The sequence below is a fragment of the Podarcis pityusensis genome (genome assembly GCF_964106645.2).
Source record: "Podarcis pityusensis genome assembly, chromosome: 11".
Lineage (NCBI taxonomy): Eukaryota > Metazoa > Chordata > Lepidosauria > Squamata > Lacertidae > Podarcis > Podarcis pityusensis.
The window spans coordinates 25,022,697-25,042,563 of record NC_138036.1 but is presented as its reverse complement, the minus strand read 5'-3'; the positions used below and the strand labels follow the sequence as shown (position 1 = coordinate 25,042,563).

Here is a 19,867-nt window from a genome sequence, read left to right as displayed (position 1 = left end):
AAGACACAGAATGTCTTACTCCATTAGTAAAAAATTTGAAAGCCCACCTTACTGTGCACATTCATACTGATCTGACACATTTTGTTAATTACCTTTCAGTGATAAAAGAGTTCTTTCTAGCGAGTTGCTCATAGCAGTTTCATCTTTAGTACAAATCTGTTGAAGGAATGTATCTGTATGGTGATTCCACAGGGAACAGGTAAAGCTGTAAATTCCAGAAGCTAACTGCAATGTAAAAAATAAATAAATTACTAGTCAAAATAGTTCTTGTTAATGGAACACAGTGAACCAATCCACCTATATTAATCATGCCTAAATCCCACGGAAAGTAATGGTGTTTAAGGTAGTCATGACTAACTTGTTCCAATGGATTTATTAGGACACAGCAGCACAATGCAAAGTACAATACGTCTCAGTGAGCTCAAAGGGGTTTATTTATTAATAAGTGTTTTTTGGAATACAGCTTCACTCATGACTGTTTTAACTGAAACTGTTCTTAATAGTGTATTTTTTACGGTGATGGAAAATCATCTGTGGTGAAAAGCAGTTTATAAATATCGGAAATAAATATTTTAAAAAATAAAACAGTTCTGATCATGTGCTCCTTTCTTCTCACTAAAGTCCCCTCTATGCCTTTAAGGAAACAACCTATCTTAAACACTGTTGAAACTAACCAGATCCCAAAAGTGGAATGTGAAACATGGTTGTGACGAGAATCAATTCCAATCACTTAACAATGGTTGAACATTTGGAGCTTTTACATAAATATGGAACACGTCAGTTTGTTCTTAGTCTGAAACAAGCCAAAGAAAATTATGCATATTCCTATGCACACAGCAAATAAAATCGAGCCACATCCAGTCTCACATTGAGAGAGAAAATGTTTTCTTTTCAACAGAATTGAGACAAACATCAGTGTATGTGAATACTTCTACTGAGTTTGACATTTTACTAAACTCACTGGCAGACTTTGTCCCAGTTCAGATCATCATAAACCATGTGGTTTTGATGATCAGCAATGAACCATGGTGAGCCTTGGCCTTTAACACTCCCCCTTCCCCACTCCTCTGCAGGTAAGAGGAGAGTGAAAGGTTCCAATTGCAGTTTTAAAGCAAACCACAATTTTGCATCACATATGAACTCTTGAGAGTCCCATGGACTGCAAGAAGATCAAACCTATCCATTCTTAAGGAAATCGCCCTGAGTGCTCACTGGAAGGACAGATTCTGAAGCTGAGGCTCCAATCCTTTGGCCACCTCATGAGAAGACTCCCTGGAAAAGACCCTGATGTTGGGAAAGATGGAGGGCACAAGGAGAAGGGGACGACAGAGGACGAGATGGTTGGACAATGTTCTTGAAGCTACCAGCATGAGTTTGACCAAACTGCGGGAGGCAGTGGAAGACAGGGAGTTCAGGGACATGAATTCAGGGAGTTGAGGTTTGTTCTAAACATAATCAGTTAAAACAGTACCAGGATCAAACTTGATATCCTGTTTTGTTGTAACTGTACTTGATCAGAACAATCCACAGTTCCTTGAGTTCACATGTGGCACAAAACCGTGGCTTCTGAAAGTAAAAGCTCAGCTGTCTAAGCTGCGAAGGGGTGGGGCTGAGGAGTATGGAAGTGCAAGGCTAACCATGGTTTGTGACACGAAGTTGTGGCTTGCTCTGTCCTGTCACATATGAAGGAGGAAAGGTGAACACATGGTTCTCAATCATCTAAGCTATGGTTTAGAAAATGATTATCTGAATTGGGCCTTTGTCATTAAGATTTCAGTAATGTACACAATGACACACACAGAACTCAGACGTTAACATATACATTTCTGAAGGTGAGCCTATATGCTGTACTATGAAAACAGCTGTAGTGATTAGCAAAATGTACATGACAAAGTACAAGCTAGTCCTTAAACAAGCTGAAAAAATATTCCGGGTATAAGCACTGTGTTAAAACTATGATAATGACAGAAACACAGCTAAGCAAAATTCAAATTAATTAAACTTCCCCCACCCAAAGTTATTTAAATTATCTCAGAACACTGCAAGATGGAGACAGATGGCTGTAAATTAAAAAAATGTTGTGCAAGTACTTTTGTTTCAGACATAACCCAATTTGTCTTAAAATGCAATTGCTTTTCCAGAAAATAGATTGGTTTTCTTTTTATTCTGCAGGAATATCAGCATGCTTTCTACATATCAAAGATTCTACACACACCCTCTCATGGGAGGAAATCCCATCTGCTGTCCTGTACATTGTGCTCCAGACTGTTCAATATCACTGCCCTTAAAAAAATATTATGTATTCCCACTGTAAACCTTTGTGTTGGGCTCATCAAAATTAAGCTTCTTACATGGGCTTTATCATTTCGAAAAAGTACAGTTAAAGAAATATAAAGCCAGAGAAAAGGCTTGTTTTAGTCCCCAAATAACAGAACAGGAACATAAGCTCACATACAATATCATAACTATTAATGCTTAATTCAGAACCACGTCGCAGTTTCTATTAAATAGAAAAGATCACCTTTACTGGTATAATGTGTGTAAGAATAATACCTAAACCTGGCTTGTTTTCCTTAGTTATGCTGCATCTGAATCTAAACCATGACTGAGGACTGCCTGCAAAGTAAGATGTGTACTTTGGTTGAATACACACCACACATTTAAAACACACACACCCTGTCAGAAATCCTGTAAACTGTAGTTTACCCCCTTACAGAGCTACAAATTTCCAACACCCTTAACAAACTGGTTCCCAGGATTCTTGAGGCGAGAGAATGTTCTTTAAATGTATGGTGTGTATGAAGTTCAAGATCTGAAGATGATTTATTTAGCTATTCATTTAAAATATTTTAGGCCGCTTTCCTAGTTAAGAAACACCAGGTGTATTAGAAAGAAAAGGGTGCATCCTTTACATACGAAACAAATAAAATCCAAATACATTCACCCTGACCCTGAAAATAATGCAAGCCTTCCCATTTCTCTTAGCAGCAATTGTAAAGTGCACTGAGGGTTTTGTGTGCCGTCTCCTCCCAATTCCACTTCAACAGCAACCGTGGCATTACGTCTGCAGTGAGGGGAAAAACTTACAGTGGAACAGAAAACGATAGTTTGAAGCTGGTTTCAAATGACGGTTTATAGCTAGCTGCTGGTTTATGTTAACCAAGGTGCAGACACAATTTTATTTCTTTGTTACATTTACCGTATTTTTCGCTCTATAGGAGGCACTTTTCCCCCTCCAAAAATTAAGGGGAAATGTGTGTGCGTCCTATGGGATGAATGCAGGCTCCTTGGCTTCAGCGATAGCAGCGCGAAGCCTCCGAAGCGCAGAGGGAGAGCTCCCCCCACGCTCCGGAGGCTTCGCGTTGCTTTCGCTGAAGTCGCCTGAAGCCCCCGGAGCGCAGGGGGAACTCCCGCTGCGCTCTGGGGGCTTCAGGCAGCTATCCGCAAGCCTTCAGAACGCAGGAGTTCCCCCTGTGCTCCGAAGGCTTGCGGATAGCCGCCTGCAGCCTGGAGAGCAAGAGGGGTCAGTGCACACCGATCCCTCTTGCTCTCCAGGCTTCGCTTCGCTGGAGAGGTGCTGCACAGTTTTCCCTCTCTGCGCAGCGCCCCTTCAGTGAAGTGGGAGGAGAAATGGAAGGGGCTCCGTTTCTCTTGTTGCTTCGCTGAAGGGGCGCCGAGCAGAGAGGGGGAGAATTTTTTCCCCTGCTCTCCCCCTCCTATGGTCCGGTGCGTTCTATAGAGTGAAAAATACAGTATATCTCAACCCATTTTATCCTCACAATCCTGTGTGGTAGGTAAAGTTGAGAGACAATGACTGGCCCAAGATCACCCAGAGAGCTTCATGGCTGAGTGGAGATTTGAACCCTGGTCTACGGGGGTCTAGGCCGTTGCTTTAACCACTAGATAATGACAGTGGAAGTAGGGGGATTCAACAGCAGAGGAGGAGGTTGGATCGTTTCATCGTGGTCAGGAGACTGGGAAACATTACATTAAATTGACTGAGTTGTCTGATATTGCGCTGTAAAGGAGCGCTTGATCAAAATGACACATTTTGCCAGCAGGCTGTCATCAACTACAACAAAGGTTAAAAAGAAATACTTTCAAACTGGAGTTCCCTTGGGCAGCAGCTTCCTGTGTTCCCAGTTGCATGCTGCTGTCATATTACTCTCTTCTAAAATGTGGGGATCAGAAGAAATGAAATAGCATGCCTGATAGGAGAAACTAATCTGACTCAAAGACTGTATTATTGGAAGGGATACTTACATCATAGAAAAGTTTTCTATCTGCAGCAAGCCGTTTAGATGCCAAAGTCTTTGTGACGTGGTAGAAGGTAAGTAGAGCTCTGTGCTGTCGAAGATCATCTTGAATTTTAACAGATTCGACAAGAGTGGGAATGAGTTCCGGCCACTGCCTAGGGCAATCCAGCCTCGCGACTTTGGCAATCAACACAGAAATCTGAGTGGCAATCTGCAAAGGCAACCAAAGGAAACGCAGTTAAGACAGCAGGCGCATATGGCCACAATCCAAAAGGGAGTCAGTCCTGGTTAAAGTGACTGGTTTCCATTTTAAATAGCCTCACACATCTGATGAAATTTCAGCCAACATTTTGCAAAGCTGATAAATTAACTCAATTCAAAATTTAAGATTTAAGAACAAGGAATGTTCCAATCAGTCATTCCTTTCCTGCTCTGATCCAGTTTCCTATTTCCACTGCACCAGAAGTCAGTCAGTATTCTATGGCCACTGAGCATGCTCAGTCTGCATGCGGTCTTTTGGGTCTCCCCAGCTCATAGGATTTTTTCCTTCCTCATCTGGAAAGTCTATTGAGTCCAGCATCCTGTTTTCACAGTGGTCAACCAAGCGCCTATGGGAAGCCTGTCAGAAGCACCTGAGCACAACAGGACTCTCCTGACCTGTGATTCCCCCAAAAAATGATATTCAGAGGCATATTGCCTCTGACTGTGGAGGTAGAACATAGCCTTCAGGGCTAGTAGCCACTGGTAATCGTATCCTCCATGAATTTGTCTAATCTTTGAAAGCCATCTAAACTGCTGGCAATCACTACTCTTGTGGGAGCAAATTCCACAATTTATCTACATAGACAAACCTCAAACACTCAGCTTCAGGTGATGTCCATGAGTTGTAGCATTATAAGAACTTATCTCTACCGACTTTCTCTATACCATGAATAACTGTATACACTTTTGTTACGTTGCCTCTTACATGACTTTTCTCAAAACTGAAAAGCTCCAAATTTTGTAACCTTTCCTCATGAGGGAACTGCCCCACCCCCTTAATAATTTTGGTTGCCTTTTCTGCAAGAGTCTTCTCTTGCCTATCTTTGCTCCAACAAACTTCACACTCAACTATCTCCAGCTTGAACACTTTATCATCCTGCCCATCTCACCCCACAGATAAGGCTGTGCTGTCCCACATTCAATTGTCTAGAAATGCACCTAACACCTGACAGCTGCCATTTTCTCAGATCAGGTGATAAATCTGATAAAAGTAGGCCATCATCCTGCAAAATAAGTCACTTAGATGCTAAGGTTTTGTTCTGCCAACAATTCTATTGAAAATTAGGAACAGAAAACGAAGAGTAAAAATGATTAAGCTTACAAATCTCTGACTTGTCTTCTACATGCACAATGGATACACTTGCTGGCTATGCTAATTTACCACCATTAATAATATCATCTCTCTGAGATTTAGCAGGAATTATTTCTTCATTTAATAGGCTTCTTTTATAAAAATAATAATCATCCCAAAACCACTTAATTCTAATGTTAAACTTTAAAATTACAAGATACAGCCTTAGAGTGTTAACATGATTTTTTTTTTATAATAATCACTAACCTGATTTATTGGCTCATTGAAATTGGCAATAAGCCCTGCACGTAATGTAGATTTCTCCTCTTCTGAAAGAGCACTGTTTTTAAAGAAATAAATACACATAATAGATGCAACTTCTCATTTCTTACTATCTAAACGTTTTGAGAGTTTCTTCTGCTTAGCAAGAATACTGGAAGAATGACACATATTTTCCAGTAATGTTTGAGACAAACCTAAAGTCTACAGATTGGATCCAAAGAACCATGTGCTGAAAGAAAATAGCTATTAGCACTATTCTACAGACTTGTACAAGAGCTTGCATAAGTGTTGACGCAAGAGGTTCCACTGCAGTTCTTACATGTTTCCTGCTCAAGCTGAAGAATATTAGTTGGGTGTAGTTCCACTTTTCTCCTGGAATAGCAGCAAGAGTAAAACAGTCCTTCCAGAAGTGGAAGATACCTTCAGATCCAACTGTACAATACCCAAGGAGGAATGCACAGGTTTCGCTTACTTTGCTCATATAGGTCAGCAAGTGAGAATAAAAGCTGTATCTTTATTTTGGATCTTATTATTGATGTAGAAATTGTTCACTGAGGTCCAGCACCGAGGGCCTTCTGGCGGTTTCCTCGCTGCGAGAAGCCAAGTTACAGGGAACCAGGCAGAGGGCCTTCTCAGTAGTGGCACCCGCCCTGTGGAATGCCCTCTCACCAGATGTCAAAAAAACAACAACTACCAAACTTTTAGAAGACATCTAAAGGCAGTCTTGTTTACGGAAGCTTTTAATGTTTAATAGGTTATTGTATTTTAGTGTTTTGTTGGAAGCCGCCCAGAGTGGCTGGGGAAACCCAGCCAGACGGGTGGGGTATAAAAAATAAATTATTATTATTATTATTATTATTACTACTTTGGTTGTGTATTTTTGAAGTTTTGGTTATGACTATGTTATGTTTGTAGTTATCTACAGTGGTACCTCGGTTTTTGAATGTCTCCGTTGACAAACGTTTCGGAACTCGAACAGTCTTCCGGAACGGATTACATTCGAAAACCGAGGTACCACTGTTATTGTTTATATGTTGTAAGCCACCTTGAGCCTGCTTTTAACTTTGGAATGGCCGCATACAAATAATATGATTGTTTGATTAACTGAAGGGACAGTTGAAAAGTTTTACATTTTATCAGTAATCTGTAACATAATGAAGTTGATAAAAAGCTTAATTATTCAAGAGGCCAGTCTCTTTTTCTTTCCTGGGCTATGTCTGCAAACTTTCGCACAAAAGACTCAGATGAATTTTAAAATCAGATGGCAACGTGGAATAAGGTGTAGCTGCTATTGAGAAAGAAACTTCCACTCTATGTGGCTCCCCCCTTATTTTTCTCAGGATCGTAGCTAAGAAACCAAGCTTTCAAAAACTATCAAAGTATTTTAGGAATTTAACTAGCATTAGGGGTCATATTTAAATGTTAGCATTAAGAAATGTTTCTGTGCCGTGTATAAATACATTTGTGGAAGTCCATGGGGAATTAAGAGATTTGTCACTTTTTAGGCAAGCGGAACATTTTTCCATCTGTGAAAATGCATAACACAACAGAAAATGAAAAAATCCTTCCAGTAGCACCTTTAAGACCAACTAAGTTAGTTCTTGGTATGAGCTTTCGTGTGCAAGCACACTTCTTCAGATACACTGAAACAGAAGTTGCCAGATCCTTCTATATAGTGAGAAGGTGGGGAGGGGTATTACTCAGAAGGGTGGTGGGAATGGGAGATAGCTGAGATGAGCCTGCTGACGACTCTTAACGACTGTAATAGGTCTTACAGGAAAAGGCAAGGGGTGAGAAGGTGAGAAATGGCTTAGTCATGTATAATGGGATAAGAATCCAATGTCTTTGTTCAAACCAGGTGTCGCCATGGTTTTAAGTTTGGTAATGAGTTGCAATTCAGCAGTTTCTCTTTCCAGTCTATTTCTGAAATTCCTTTGTAGTAAAACAGCTACTTTGAGATCTTGTATAGAATGTCCTGGGAGATTGAAGTGTTCTCCTACTGGTTTCTCTGTTTTGTGATTCTTGATGTCAGATTTATGTCCATTTATTCTTTGGCGTAAGGTTTGGCCTGTTTGTCCAATATAGAGAGCTGAAGGACACTGTTGGCATTTGATGCCATACACAATGTTAGATGATGAGCAATTGAATAGTCCCGAGATGGTATGTGTGATGTTGTTGGGGCCAGTAATGGTGTTGTCCGGGTGTATGTGGCAGCAAAGTTGGCATCTGGGTTTATTGCAGGCTCTGGTGCCAGTGTCCGTGTTAAGTCTGGTTGTAGTATTATTGTGGGTTAGGAGTTGTTTAAGATTGGGTGGCTGCCTGTAGGCAATGAAAGGTCTTCCTCCCAGAGCTTGAGAAAGAGAACTGTCATTGTCCAGGAGAGGTTGTAGATCTCTGATGATGCGTTGTACTGTTTTAACTTGGGAGCTGTATGTGATGACTAGAGGTGTTCTGTTATTTTCTTTTTTGGGTCTGTCTTGCAGCAAGTTCTCTCTGGGTATAAGTCTGGCTCTCATCTGAATGAAGATGAAGTTAGACAACAGATCATCATCAGATGAAGTTAGACAACAGATCAACAGAGCCAGACTTATACCCAGAGAGAACTTGCTGCAAGACAGACCCAAAAAAGAAAATAACAGAACACCTCTAGTCATCACATACAGCTCCCAAGTTAAAACAGTACAACGCATCATCAGAGATCTACAACCTCTCCTGGACAATGACAGTTCTCTTTCTCAAGCTCTGGGAGGAAGACCTTTCATTGCCTACAGGCAGCCACCCAATCTTAAACAACTCCTAACCCACAATAATACTACAACCAGACTTAACACGGACACTGGCACCAGAGCCTGCAATAAACCCAGATGCCAACTTTGCTGCCACATACACCCGGACAACACCATTACTGGCCCCAACAACATCACACATACCATCTCGGGACTATTCAATTGCTCATCATCTAACATTGTGTATGGCATCAAATGCCAACAGTGTCCTTCAGCTCTCTATATTGGACAAACAGGCCAAACCTTACGCCAAAGAATAAATGGACATAAATCTGACATCAAGAATCACAAAACAGAGAAACCAGTAGGAGAACACTTCAATCTCCCAGGACATTCTATACAAGATCTCAAAGTAGCTGTTTTACTACAAAGGAATTTCAGAAATAGACTGGAAAGAGAAACTGCTGAATTGCAACTCATTACCAAACTTAAAACCATGGCGACACCTGGTTTGAACAAAGACATTGGATTCTTATCCCATTATACATGACTAAGCCATTTCTCACCTTCTCACCCCTTGCCTTTTCCTGTAAGACCTATTACAGTCGTTAAGAGTCGTCAGCAGGCTCATCTCAGCTATCTCCCATTCCCACCACCCTTCTGAGTAATACCCCTCCCCACCTTCTCACTATATAGAAGGATCTGGCAACTTCTGTTTCAGTGTATCTGAAGAAGTGTGCTTGCACACGAAAGCTCATACCAAGAACTAACTTAGTTGGTCTTAAAGGTGCTACTGGAAGGATTTTTTTATTTTGACTATGGCAGACCAACACGGCTACCTATCTGTAACAACAGAAAATGGAAAAGGATACATTCACCTTATAGGTATAACCAGGTGCAATATTTCCTATAGCACTTTAAGCATAAGGGTTTGTGTGGATATTGAAAATGAAAGAAACAAAAACTAAAAAGCCTTTGGGAAGCTGCTCATGTGATGCAATACTGACATCTGCAGGAATGTAGAAGTGATATTCCCCACACAGGAGTGTCACACAATCAGGTTTATAATTTAGCCATTTTCCTCCACCACTAAAAAAAATCTGATTACTTAGATAACATTTGTGAAGCTATCTAAACCCATGAAATAAGAGAAATAAATTCCATGTAGTAATAAAATATATTTGCACCAAGTTCTAGAACTACCTTCAGAAAATCTCAGAATTCTTCTACCAACATATTTCCCCCATATACATGTCACAAATTAATTTAAAAGTGCATAAAGTTGCATTAAATATTTAGTCCTATGAAAGATACCAACCTAAAGTTATAGGAACGGATGAGAACAAGGATGTAAAAAACAAACAGGAGAAGCTAATTTTCATTTATTAATAAAATGTAAAAACTACTTCATCAAAGAATTCTCCAAACAGCATACAAATACAATTGCAGGGGGAAAATGGTTAAAATCCACAAAGAAATTTAAAGCAAAGATACATAATCATTAAAAACACAGATAAAAATCAATTAAACTTTAAAAAAATATATAATCAATTAAATCATAGGATTGCCAAAACAGAAAAGTTTTCAATTAATGTCTAAAAGAATATAGTGATGGCATTTGCCTAATGTCTCTGCAGCAATTTCCCCCTGCCCCTAGCCCTGTATTAAACATGGCACAGGCTTGCATCAGTACAGTCGTAACCAGAGCTTATTGTTAACTTGGGTTTGAAGTTGGTGTCCAAACCCTTTGTAAAAGCAAGCCCTAATTATTGTTAGCCATTGATCTCCACACAAGTCTTAACACCGGTTCAGAACAGAAAGAGCTAGAGAATTCTGAAGTGAATAGAGGAATCTCTCCCTTGGTAAACTGCATAAAGGGATATACAGGATAGGATGGCAAGCTTACCAAACGATGGGCCGGCCCACGTTCCGTCCGTCGGAGGATGGGCCAGAGCGTGTGCACACATGCACTCTTCTGGGTCGGAGGAGCGCCCGTGCGCACACACTATTTCTGGAGCTCCTCTGACCCAGATGTGCACCAGAAATAGCGTGCGCACATGTGCACGGGCGCTTCTCCGTCCCGCATGCGTGCACACATGCTATTTCTGGCTCACATCCAGGTCAGAGGAGCACCCATGCACATGCGCACAGGCGCCATTAACCCGGAAGTCGGTCCCTGCACCACACCGCGCCGGTAAGAGCGGGTGGCAGAGGGCTGCAGGGGTCACCATGGGCTGGATAGACAAGCCCCATGGGCTGCCACCGGCCTATGGGCCTTAGGTTGCCAACCCCTGTTATAAAGTCTTCAATCTGGTCTGAACCACAAACGTTTCTCATAACTGCAACTTTTAAAAGAATATATATAGCAAAATAAGAGCACAGTAATGTGTTCCTTACTGTGGTGCCACACGTCTCCAATAGCGGTCAATTCCATTTTTGAAGTAAAGCACAGCTAACCACCTCACATTTACATCCAAGGTGTGATTTGTGAAGATATTCTGGAAGAGAAGTATAGAGTTAAACATAGCTCTCTCTCTCTCTATAGTACACATCATTTTAGCACTGGAGAATGGCATAATGGTTGGAAGCCTCCATATTATACTAAACTGTGTTGATAGAAAATAAGGTTTTAACACAAGCAATATTGGATGTAATGTGAATTTAGTCATCATCTTTGACCAGGAAATACATAATCTGCTTTTACATTTTAGCCTGACCCCCAGCAGAAGAATATGCAGAGTTTAAGCATTGTATTTTTTTTTTAAATTTAAGTTGCTATATGCCACTCAATACCTCTGGGAAGAGAATATCTGAGAACATGGCATAGGCTGGGGAAAACAATGGAGAGCCCCAGTCTCTGCCTCATTCCTCACTCATATTACAGATGCCTACTGTAATTAATATCCAATCTACTGCAGTGGCATTTAAAAGGGCTGGGGGGACTCTATAATGGAAACCAATTCATAGTGGATGTGGCCAAAGCAATAAGGCCAACACTTTCATTCCCTTCCTCACTCAGCATCATCAACAAGCTGGTTTATGTTCTCTCCCGGCCATCATGTTTTAATGGACACAACACTGGACTAATTCCAAAAACTAGATCAACTACAAGCATCTCAGTGTGAAGTGGAATTTTCCCAGGCTGTAAGCTCTGCAGTGAAGCACTAGCTGCCTGTTGGCTTTTGAAGACACAGCAGTGTAGATGCAGCCTATGCATCCATCCACTATATAATCACACATGAGAAGGATGGAAACATCCCCCAGTTCTCATACAAGCAACCACAAATAAATCCCTATCAAATGTGGCAAAAATAGGCCCAATATCCAGCACTTTCCAAATCAGAAGGCAGAATTATCAAAAGACCATTAGTCTGCACATCAAAAGGAGAGAACATAGACATTATTCAGCAAAATGAGCAAGCTTTGTTAAACAAATTCAGAGGCTTGCTTCAGGCTACAGTACCTTGGCATATTAAGCTCTCTTTCTCACACAGCCCCTTCAGCACAGTTGTCATTAAACTGGGAAGTCTCTTATTAACCACAGCTTCATGTTTCATTCAAACCGGGAAACTATGGTTACTTGCTCCTGAACAAGCCAGGATCTTAAACCATGGTTTGAAGTTAAGATCCTGGCTTGTAAGGAAGCTCACAACCCTCAGTAATTAGTAACTGAGTTGGGCTGAAATCGCCACCATCCATTTCATCAATTTGCCTAATGAAATTTTAACAGAATTAAGGAGAGCATTGCTAACATTAGGATTCTTGCACACAGAGACCAAGTTAACATTTAAAATATGCTAGGGTTTCTGACTTTTCATGGTTAACTATAATCAAGCAACACATTAGTATATGCTGCCCAATTGCTCTCACTCTTCCCCTGGTATGAGTGGGAATAACAAACCATGAAGACTTGGCTACCTATTGCACCTCAATAAAGATCATAGTATACTAACAAGTCAGAGTCCATTAAAGCAACATGGCTTAAGGATGACTAGTAAATGGGGGATTGTTAGGCAGAAACAAGCCACAATCCCTGGTTTGGATGCAATGTAAAGTCAAGTTTATTTATATCCAATTTCCAAGGAGCAAGAGAGCAGCATGCACCAGCAGTTTATCATTATGTCTGCACGCAGTGAGGTGTATGATTCTAAATTCTGTCTTTTATATAACATTGCTAAAAATTAATATTCCACGCCATCAGCTATCACATCAATAAATCATCTGTCCAAACTCTGTTTCCATCTTATGAAATGTGAGCCACGTTAAATTCTTATTCAATTAAATGAATTAACATAAGTAGCCTTGGAGCTGCTCTTAATTAGAAGAGGTAGAAAGACATTCAAATTTTAAGGTCTGAGGGCAAATTCAGCTTTGTTAATTGGAAACAAATAAATTCCCTCATTTGCTGGAAAGGACTTAGGTCAGAGTAAACTAGAAAAGCAAGTGTGCTTCCTTCCTCACCTTCAGTTTTTGCAACTGTAGGTTTTTGTTTCACACAAGGAGTATCTAAATATGCAGGAAAGACTGGTCATGTTTGCACATAATGCTAAGACAGGATCAGCCAACCTAGTGCCCTCCAGCAGTTTTGGACTACAACTCCCATCAGCCCCAGCCAGGACACCCGTGTTAGCTGAGGCTGATGGAAGTTGTAGTCCAAAACAGCTGGAGGGCACCAGGTAGGCGAAGGCTGTGCAAGCAGCCAAATACTTCTGCTTCCCTCCTCCTTTCCAAAAGAGCTGAACTCAGCATTATGTCTGAATCTGAGACCACAGTTTGCTTTGGCAAACAAACTGCAGCCGCAAGCCAAATTGAAGCCATGGCCTTGACACTGGCTTAGCAATAACGATGTGTCAGGGCAAAGCAAGCCAGGAGCCTATGTTTTGATGCAACGCTAAGGTACCCTCTGCATGGTCTGTGGACCCACTTGCAGAACAGAGGAGTGAAGCTGGAAAGCTCAGACTTTGTGCACTAGCCCACACAGCATTGTCTAATAAACCATGAGTTATGCTTTAGTTTTACATGCAAGTGGAGCCACTGTGCCACTTGCTATTAATGCCGATTTCAATCAACACCGCATCTGCTGAAGACTGAACTTCTGAAGCCCACCGTTCTATTTCAGGTCTGGCTGGACATGCTCACTGCTGATCCCTAGATGAGGCAGGTGTATTCTGAATTTCAAGGGGCGTAAAAGAAAGATACTGTTTTCAGACTTAAAATTATCCCCCCTTTGATATCTCTGTCAGTGAATGAGTGAGGCCCAAGCATTGTATATAGATATATGTAGAAATAATGTCAATATGTACTGAGCCACAGTTCTATGCACACTTGCCTGGCAGTAAGCCCCACTTAAGACACTGGAACTTACTCACGTGTAAACATGTACAGGATTGCACTGCTACCTACCCTCTTCTTCCTTAGCTTCAAGGCCCATGTCAGTCTTATCAAGGAATCATAGCACTGTAAGAGTTGGAAGGCACCCAAGGCTCATCCAGTCCAACCCTCTGAATTGCAGGAATCTCAGCTAAAGCATTCATGACAGATGGCCATCCAGCCTCTGCTTAAAAACCTCCACGGAAGGAGCGTCCACAACCTCTCGAGGGAGTCTGTTTCACTGTCGAACAGCTCTAACTGCCAGAGTTTCCCATATGTTTAGTTGGAGTCTCCTTTCTTGTAACTTGAAGCCATTAGTTCGAGTCCTACCCTCCAGAGCAGGCGAAAATAAGCTTGTTCCCTATTCCATGTGACAGCCCTTAAGATATTTGGAGGTGGCTATCATATCTCCTCTCGGTCTCCTCTTTTCCAGGTTAAACATACCCAGCCTTGAAGATGAGGAATTAGGGATGGTGTCACATTGAGTGCAGAGGTAGAGGAAAGAGAAGCACTGAGCCCTCTTGCCTGTGATTGTGTCAGCCTCAAACCTTACAATAAGTTAGGAAGCTTCCTTCCTATCCAGCCCACTTCCTATCCAGTCCACAAATGGCAGGCATTTAATAGTTACTTATAATTGCTCCAAATCAGCAGGAGTGGACTGCAGGTATCCTGTAAATCTGCAAAAACAAATAATTAAATTCTGCATCTCAGTTGGTGGACCTTGAGGTTCTAGTAAAAAGACAAAATAGCTTCCATAAGCCCTAATGTCTACCTTCCCCAATGCTAAAACTCTGCTGAAAATTGATTAACTGCTACAAGAAACAGCACCTTTGCCTTTAAATATATATATCTATACATTGGGGTGAGCAATATATATCTTGACCAAGAAAGAAGTCAGAGGAGTGAAGGGGCAGGGGGGAAGGATGCAATAATGACTTAAGACTTACCAACAATACTGAATAGAACCCTGGTTGTGTCTCCCACTGTTTTAGTTGTTCCTCGGCCGGTTTCAGCACAACGGTATCTTGACTGGTGGCTTGGGTCAAGACCTGAAGAACAATGCTACTGGCACTATTGAGATCCATGAAAATCTGCCAAAGATATTTCAAGAGAAACCCATCAGCATAAGTATATACACTATTTAACTATTCTATATTGCAGCATTTAAAATTTGCCAGGATAGTGCCTGATGTCTCCACCATCTGGAGATGCATGCCTGGGGATCCTTGGATCTTGACTGTTTTCACACACTAGCAACACATCTTGTAGAATTCTATCCATGATATCTTATCTGCACAAGCAGAATAAATTTCAGGAACCAAAAAGTCATACTGAAAAATACAATTTTCAAGTTGTCTTGCCCAAAAATGGCAACTAGGCATTCCTGTTTGGTGACTAACCCTAGTTTAAGGAGCTATTTGCTGCCTAGCTTATATATCTGAGTTTCTATATGGCAACTTCACCTGTTACTGTATTTGGAAATTTAAGTATTCACTGAACCCAAGATTTTAAATCAATATTTAATTGAACCACTATATATCATATGTAGACTGAGAATATAGAGTGAAAGCCAACATCAGACATGCTTACTGTAGACTTGTTGAAATCCATGGATACATGTATGATACTCCTTTAAATGTAAGGTACAGATGGGGCATTGGTTTAATTCCACAAAGACAAATAATATGTGCAGTTTTTTAGAACTGGAGTCACACATATTAAAGAGAAAATAAGCAAACGATTCAAGTTTCCCTCGCAGCAAGAAGCCTCTGAAACACTGAAACATCCTGCACCACTTAACACTTCTCTGCCATTCCATGAAATGTTCAAGGTGGCTAACAAATATGAAAAGCATTTACAAATACCAATATTTTTTTTAAAAAATGCTCTCCTCCAAAGCACAATACACAGAGCAAAATCTGAATCAGAAGCAGCTGCCTCAGCTCCAAAAACATCAAACAGAAATCTTACCTACTTATACAATCACAATATCAAATACTTTCCCTGTTACATTTTCTTAAGAAAACTACAGTGGTACCTCGGGTTAAGTACTTAATTCATTCTGGAGGTCTGTTCTTAAACTGAAACTGTTCTTAACCTGAAGCACCACTTTAGCTAATGGGGCCTCCTGCTGCTGCTGCGCTGCCAGAGCACAATTTCTGTTCTCATCCTGAAGCAAAGTTCTTAACCCGAGGTACTATTTCTGGGTTAGCGGAGTCTGTAACCTGAAGCGTATGTAACCCGAGGTACCACTGTAGTTCCATTTATAATTTTTCAGCTCCCAATCTGCTCTCAAAATGTTCTATGTTTCAATGAAAGCCTGGACTACAGAACTTCAGCATTAACACACAGAAGGAGGAATTTTCCAGGCATATTTGCATTCTTTTAGGCATCTGTTTCAGTGGGCACAAAAAAGCAATTCTGCTGAACCGAGAATTGTAATTAGTTATTTTTCACAGAACATAAATTTGTTCTCAAAAGTCTTCCCCTTTTTAAATGTGAATTACAGTGACCCAAATATCTGATTACAAATAAACAGAAATAATAGAACCTCAATGTTTCGTTAACAAGATTGCAAAAATACAACTTTGTCAAATTTAGAAGGGAAAACAATTTTAGCATAATTAAAAGTAAACTGGGAAGCAAACAAAACTGTCCTACTAGGCTCACAATGTATACAAAAGGCAAACATTTACAGAAAACTATTCAAAAAAGTTATGCAAGCTTTCTTATTTATACCTCTATACTGTTGAAGCAGGTGCTACTGAGTTCAATGAGATGTATTCTCAGGTGACTATGCACACATCTGCAGTTGTGTAGGGACTGTGTGAGGAGTTTGTGCAGGGATACAAAAGGATGTCAAAATCGCTGGAATGGTCAGTTCTAGTGCTTTATTAAAGAAAGGTGTAAACTTACACAACACAGCCTGCAGAGCCCTGCTGTCCTTACAGACTCAGGGTTGAGGCAGAAGCAGCAAGCTTTGTCCTTGAGGTGTTAATATGTTAAGCTTATACACAAGGCAATGGAGTGGGGGCAGGGAATGAAGTAAAATATTTGCATTAGCAGCACCAAAGTAACCTCCCCGGGTGCAAGCCTTGGCTCACCCCTGCTCAGGCTGCACAGAAAAAAGCATTTGGGTTTCTGAAATTCATTCTGATTGTGCAGCTAAAATATAATAGATAGAATTCTACATAGTGCGTGAAAGCAGTCATAATCCAATGCATGCATCCCCAGATGGTGGAGATGTCAGGCATCATCCTGGCATGCAAGCATCTTCACTTGATTGCAAGTGGTCAATAGCCAGGTGCAAAATGCGCCTAGCACCTGGCTAATTTCAAAGACAACTCTTTTCCACATACAGTGGTGCCTCGCAAGACGAAATTAATTCGTTCCGCGAGTTTTTTCGTCTTGCGGTTTTTTTCGTCTTGCGAAGCACGGTGTCGGAAAAGTTTTGGAAAAGCTTCAAAAATCACCAAAGTCTTCAAAAACCTCAAAAAAAGCTACTACACCGCGTGCTATGAGTTGCTACTCGAAGTCAAGTCGCAACTGTATTAACGGTTTTAAGAAAAAGGAAACAAACTTGCAAGACGTTTCCGTCTTGCGAAGCAAGCCCATAGGGAAAATCGCCTTGCGAAGCAACTCAAAAAACCCTTTCGTTTTGCGAGTTTCCCGTCTTGCGAGGCATTCGTCTTGCGAGGTACCACTGTACATATCTGAGTTCTCAATCATGCTATTATATTGCAATTCTGCACACCATGTCTCTAGTGTTAGAGTCATCATATCTTCTGAAAAGTAAGTTCCAGAGAGTTCAATGAGGCTCACTCCCAGTTAAGTGGGGATAGGATTGCAGCTTAAGTGATTTGGGGTATAGTCTTAACACCTAGTTACTTGGAAGAAAGCTCCACTAATTTCAATAGGACTTACTTCTGAGTAGACATGATTAGGATTGCACTGTGAATAAGGACTTGCTCATAGAGAAAGAAAAATGCAGCACTGACAAAATTTACCATCATAGTGTGTCCTCAATATAAAGTTGAAATATAACTATAACAGAAAACAATAACAATTCAGTGCTTAGGCAAAGCAAATCTTCAGAAATGAGCAGCTGAATGGGAAAACAGAGAACTTACAGGAGAAGGAGCCCTTGAAGTATACTTGGTTGTCAAAAAAACTAGTCAGTTTTTAAATTGCAAAAAAGAAAAAGGTTTTTAAAAAGACCAAATTCCCAGTTCTGTAAATAATTCTGAATTGCATCTATAATACCATTAATGCTTTACACTCAGATAGAACTCTCCTGAAGCAGAACTGGCACTATAAAATGTTTAAAGACATGTGTTTGCTTGTTGGTTAATGTTTAATGAACAATTCATTGAGATGCGTATTTTAGCATTTAAGGAAAGAGCACATGGATAAAAGGCAAATGCTAGTAATAAAAATACTACACAAAAGCATCATTTTTTAACAATTGTTTAAAAATTCTACCCACTGAAAATGCAATAGGCTCTGCTTCCCCAGTGACAGTTATTCTTCTGCAGCCCAGTCTATTCCAGAAACAATCCCATGCACATAAGCCTGTGTGACCCAGTGAACAGTATTGTCACTGGACATGTCCCCTTAATTTGGAAAGGCCATGATTTCAAAGAGAAGGTGCTACTACAAAAAAAATCAGTCCCTCCCCTTCATTGCCAAGAAACTGAACTCTGCAGGTTCTTGGGAGAAGGACCGTAGCTCAGTGGTAGGGCATAAGTCTTGCACGCAGAAAGCACCAGGTTCAATCTCTGCTTACTCCAGGAAAATAAAAAGCTGGTTTATACACAGTCAGGCCACTGGTCCATCTGGCTCAGCAATGCCTACACTGAATGGCAACAGCTCTCCAGGGCGAGAGACACTGGGGATTGAACCTGGGACCTTCTGCATGCAAAGCAGATGCTCTGCTACTGAACTGTGGCTTCCCCCTTGCCCCCCAAAGGTCCTGCATGAAACCGTGGAGATCCTTTGCCAGTCAACGTAGGCAATGCTGAGCTAGAAGATGGAACTCCCCTATGAGGAAAAGCTACAATGCTTTAGAGAAAAGATGAGAAGTGACACCATAGAAGTTTATAAAATTATGCATGGCATGGAGGAAGTGGATAGAGAAAAGATGTTATCTCTCATAACATGGGAATTTGTGGACATCCCTTGAAGCTGAACGTTGGACAGATTACAGAAAGCACTTCTTCACGCAGTGTATACAGTGGTACCTCAGGTTAAGTACTTAATTCATTCTGGAGGTCCGTTCTTAACCTGAAACTGTTCTTAACCTGAAACACCACTTTAGCTAATGGGGCCTCCTGCTGCCGCCGCGCTGCCAGAGCCCGATTTCTGTTTTTATCCTGAAGCAAAGTTCTTAACCTGAAGCACTATTTCTGGGTTAGTGGGGTCTGTAACCTGGAGCGTATGTAACCTGAAGCATATGTAACCAGAGGTACCACTGTAGTTACATTGCAGAACTCTCTCCCACAGGAGACCGTGGGATGGCTTTAAAAAAATAGACAAATGCATGGAGTGCCTCCACCATCAATTCCAGAATAGCAATTGCTGGAAATCGCAGGAGGGGGGTGGAAGCTGCTCTTGTGAGCTCTGGTCCTGCTTGCGGGTTTCCCACAGGCATCTAGTTGGCCGCTGTGAGAATAGGATGCCGGACTGGCATGATCCAACAGGCTCTTTGAACCTTTTTGCGGACCAACAGTGCAAGGGAGCTCTCAGCATTCACCAGACGACTTTAGGGCAGCAGGTCAACACGGAAGAAGCTCCTACCTGAGGACAGGTGCGACGGCCGTGTCCTCTTCTGCCACACTTGGCAGCCCTGCCTCACGGTCGTGACTCCCACCCCGATTCCTCCCCACAGGTCGACCAGTGTG

The 19,867-nt window shown here is 41.2% G+C and overlaps 1 protein-coding gene and 1 long non-coding RNA gene across 6 annotated transcripts in view; one reads left to right on the top strand and one right to left on the bottom strand.

The window, feature by feature from the left end:
• Window positions 1-19,867, bottom strand: part of IPO11 (importin 11) — a 75,649-nt gene that overhangs the window by 54,339 nt on the left and 1,443 nt on the right. For all 5 annotated transcript variants that reach the window (XM_080972434.1, XM_080972432.1, XM_080972435.1 and 2 more), the window contains exons 2-6: window positions 14,915-15,058; window positions 10,995-11,095; window positions 5,857-5,929; window positions 4,264-4,467; window positions 93-225 (exon numbers count right to left, since the gene is read on the bottom strand). In XM_080972434.1, the coding sequence (XP_080828560.1) occupies window positions 93-225; window positions 4,264-4,467; window positions 5,857-5,929; window positions 10,995-11,095; window positions 14,915-15,052 (649 nt within the window). In that variant the 5' untranslated portion in view covers window positions 15,053-15,058. The remainder of the gene's footprint in view (window positions 1-92; window positions 226-4,263; window positions 4,468-5,856; window positions 5,930-10,994; window positions 11,096-14,914; window positions 15,059-19,867) is intronic.
• The window catches only part of LOC308458573, a 95,626-nt gene continuing 83,562 nt past the window's right edge, over window positions 7,804-19,867 (top strand). Inside the window, exon 1 of the long non-coding RNA XR_013977570.1 lies at window positions 7,804-7,861. This is a non-coding gene — a long non-coding RNA (uncharacterized lncRNA). The remainder of the gene's footprint in view (window positions 7,862-19,867) is intronic.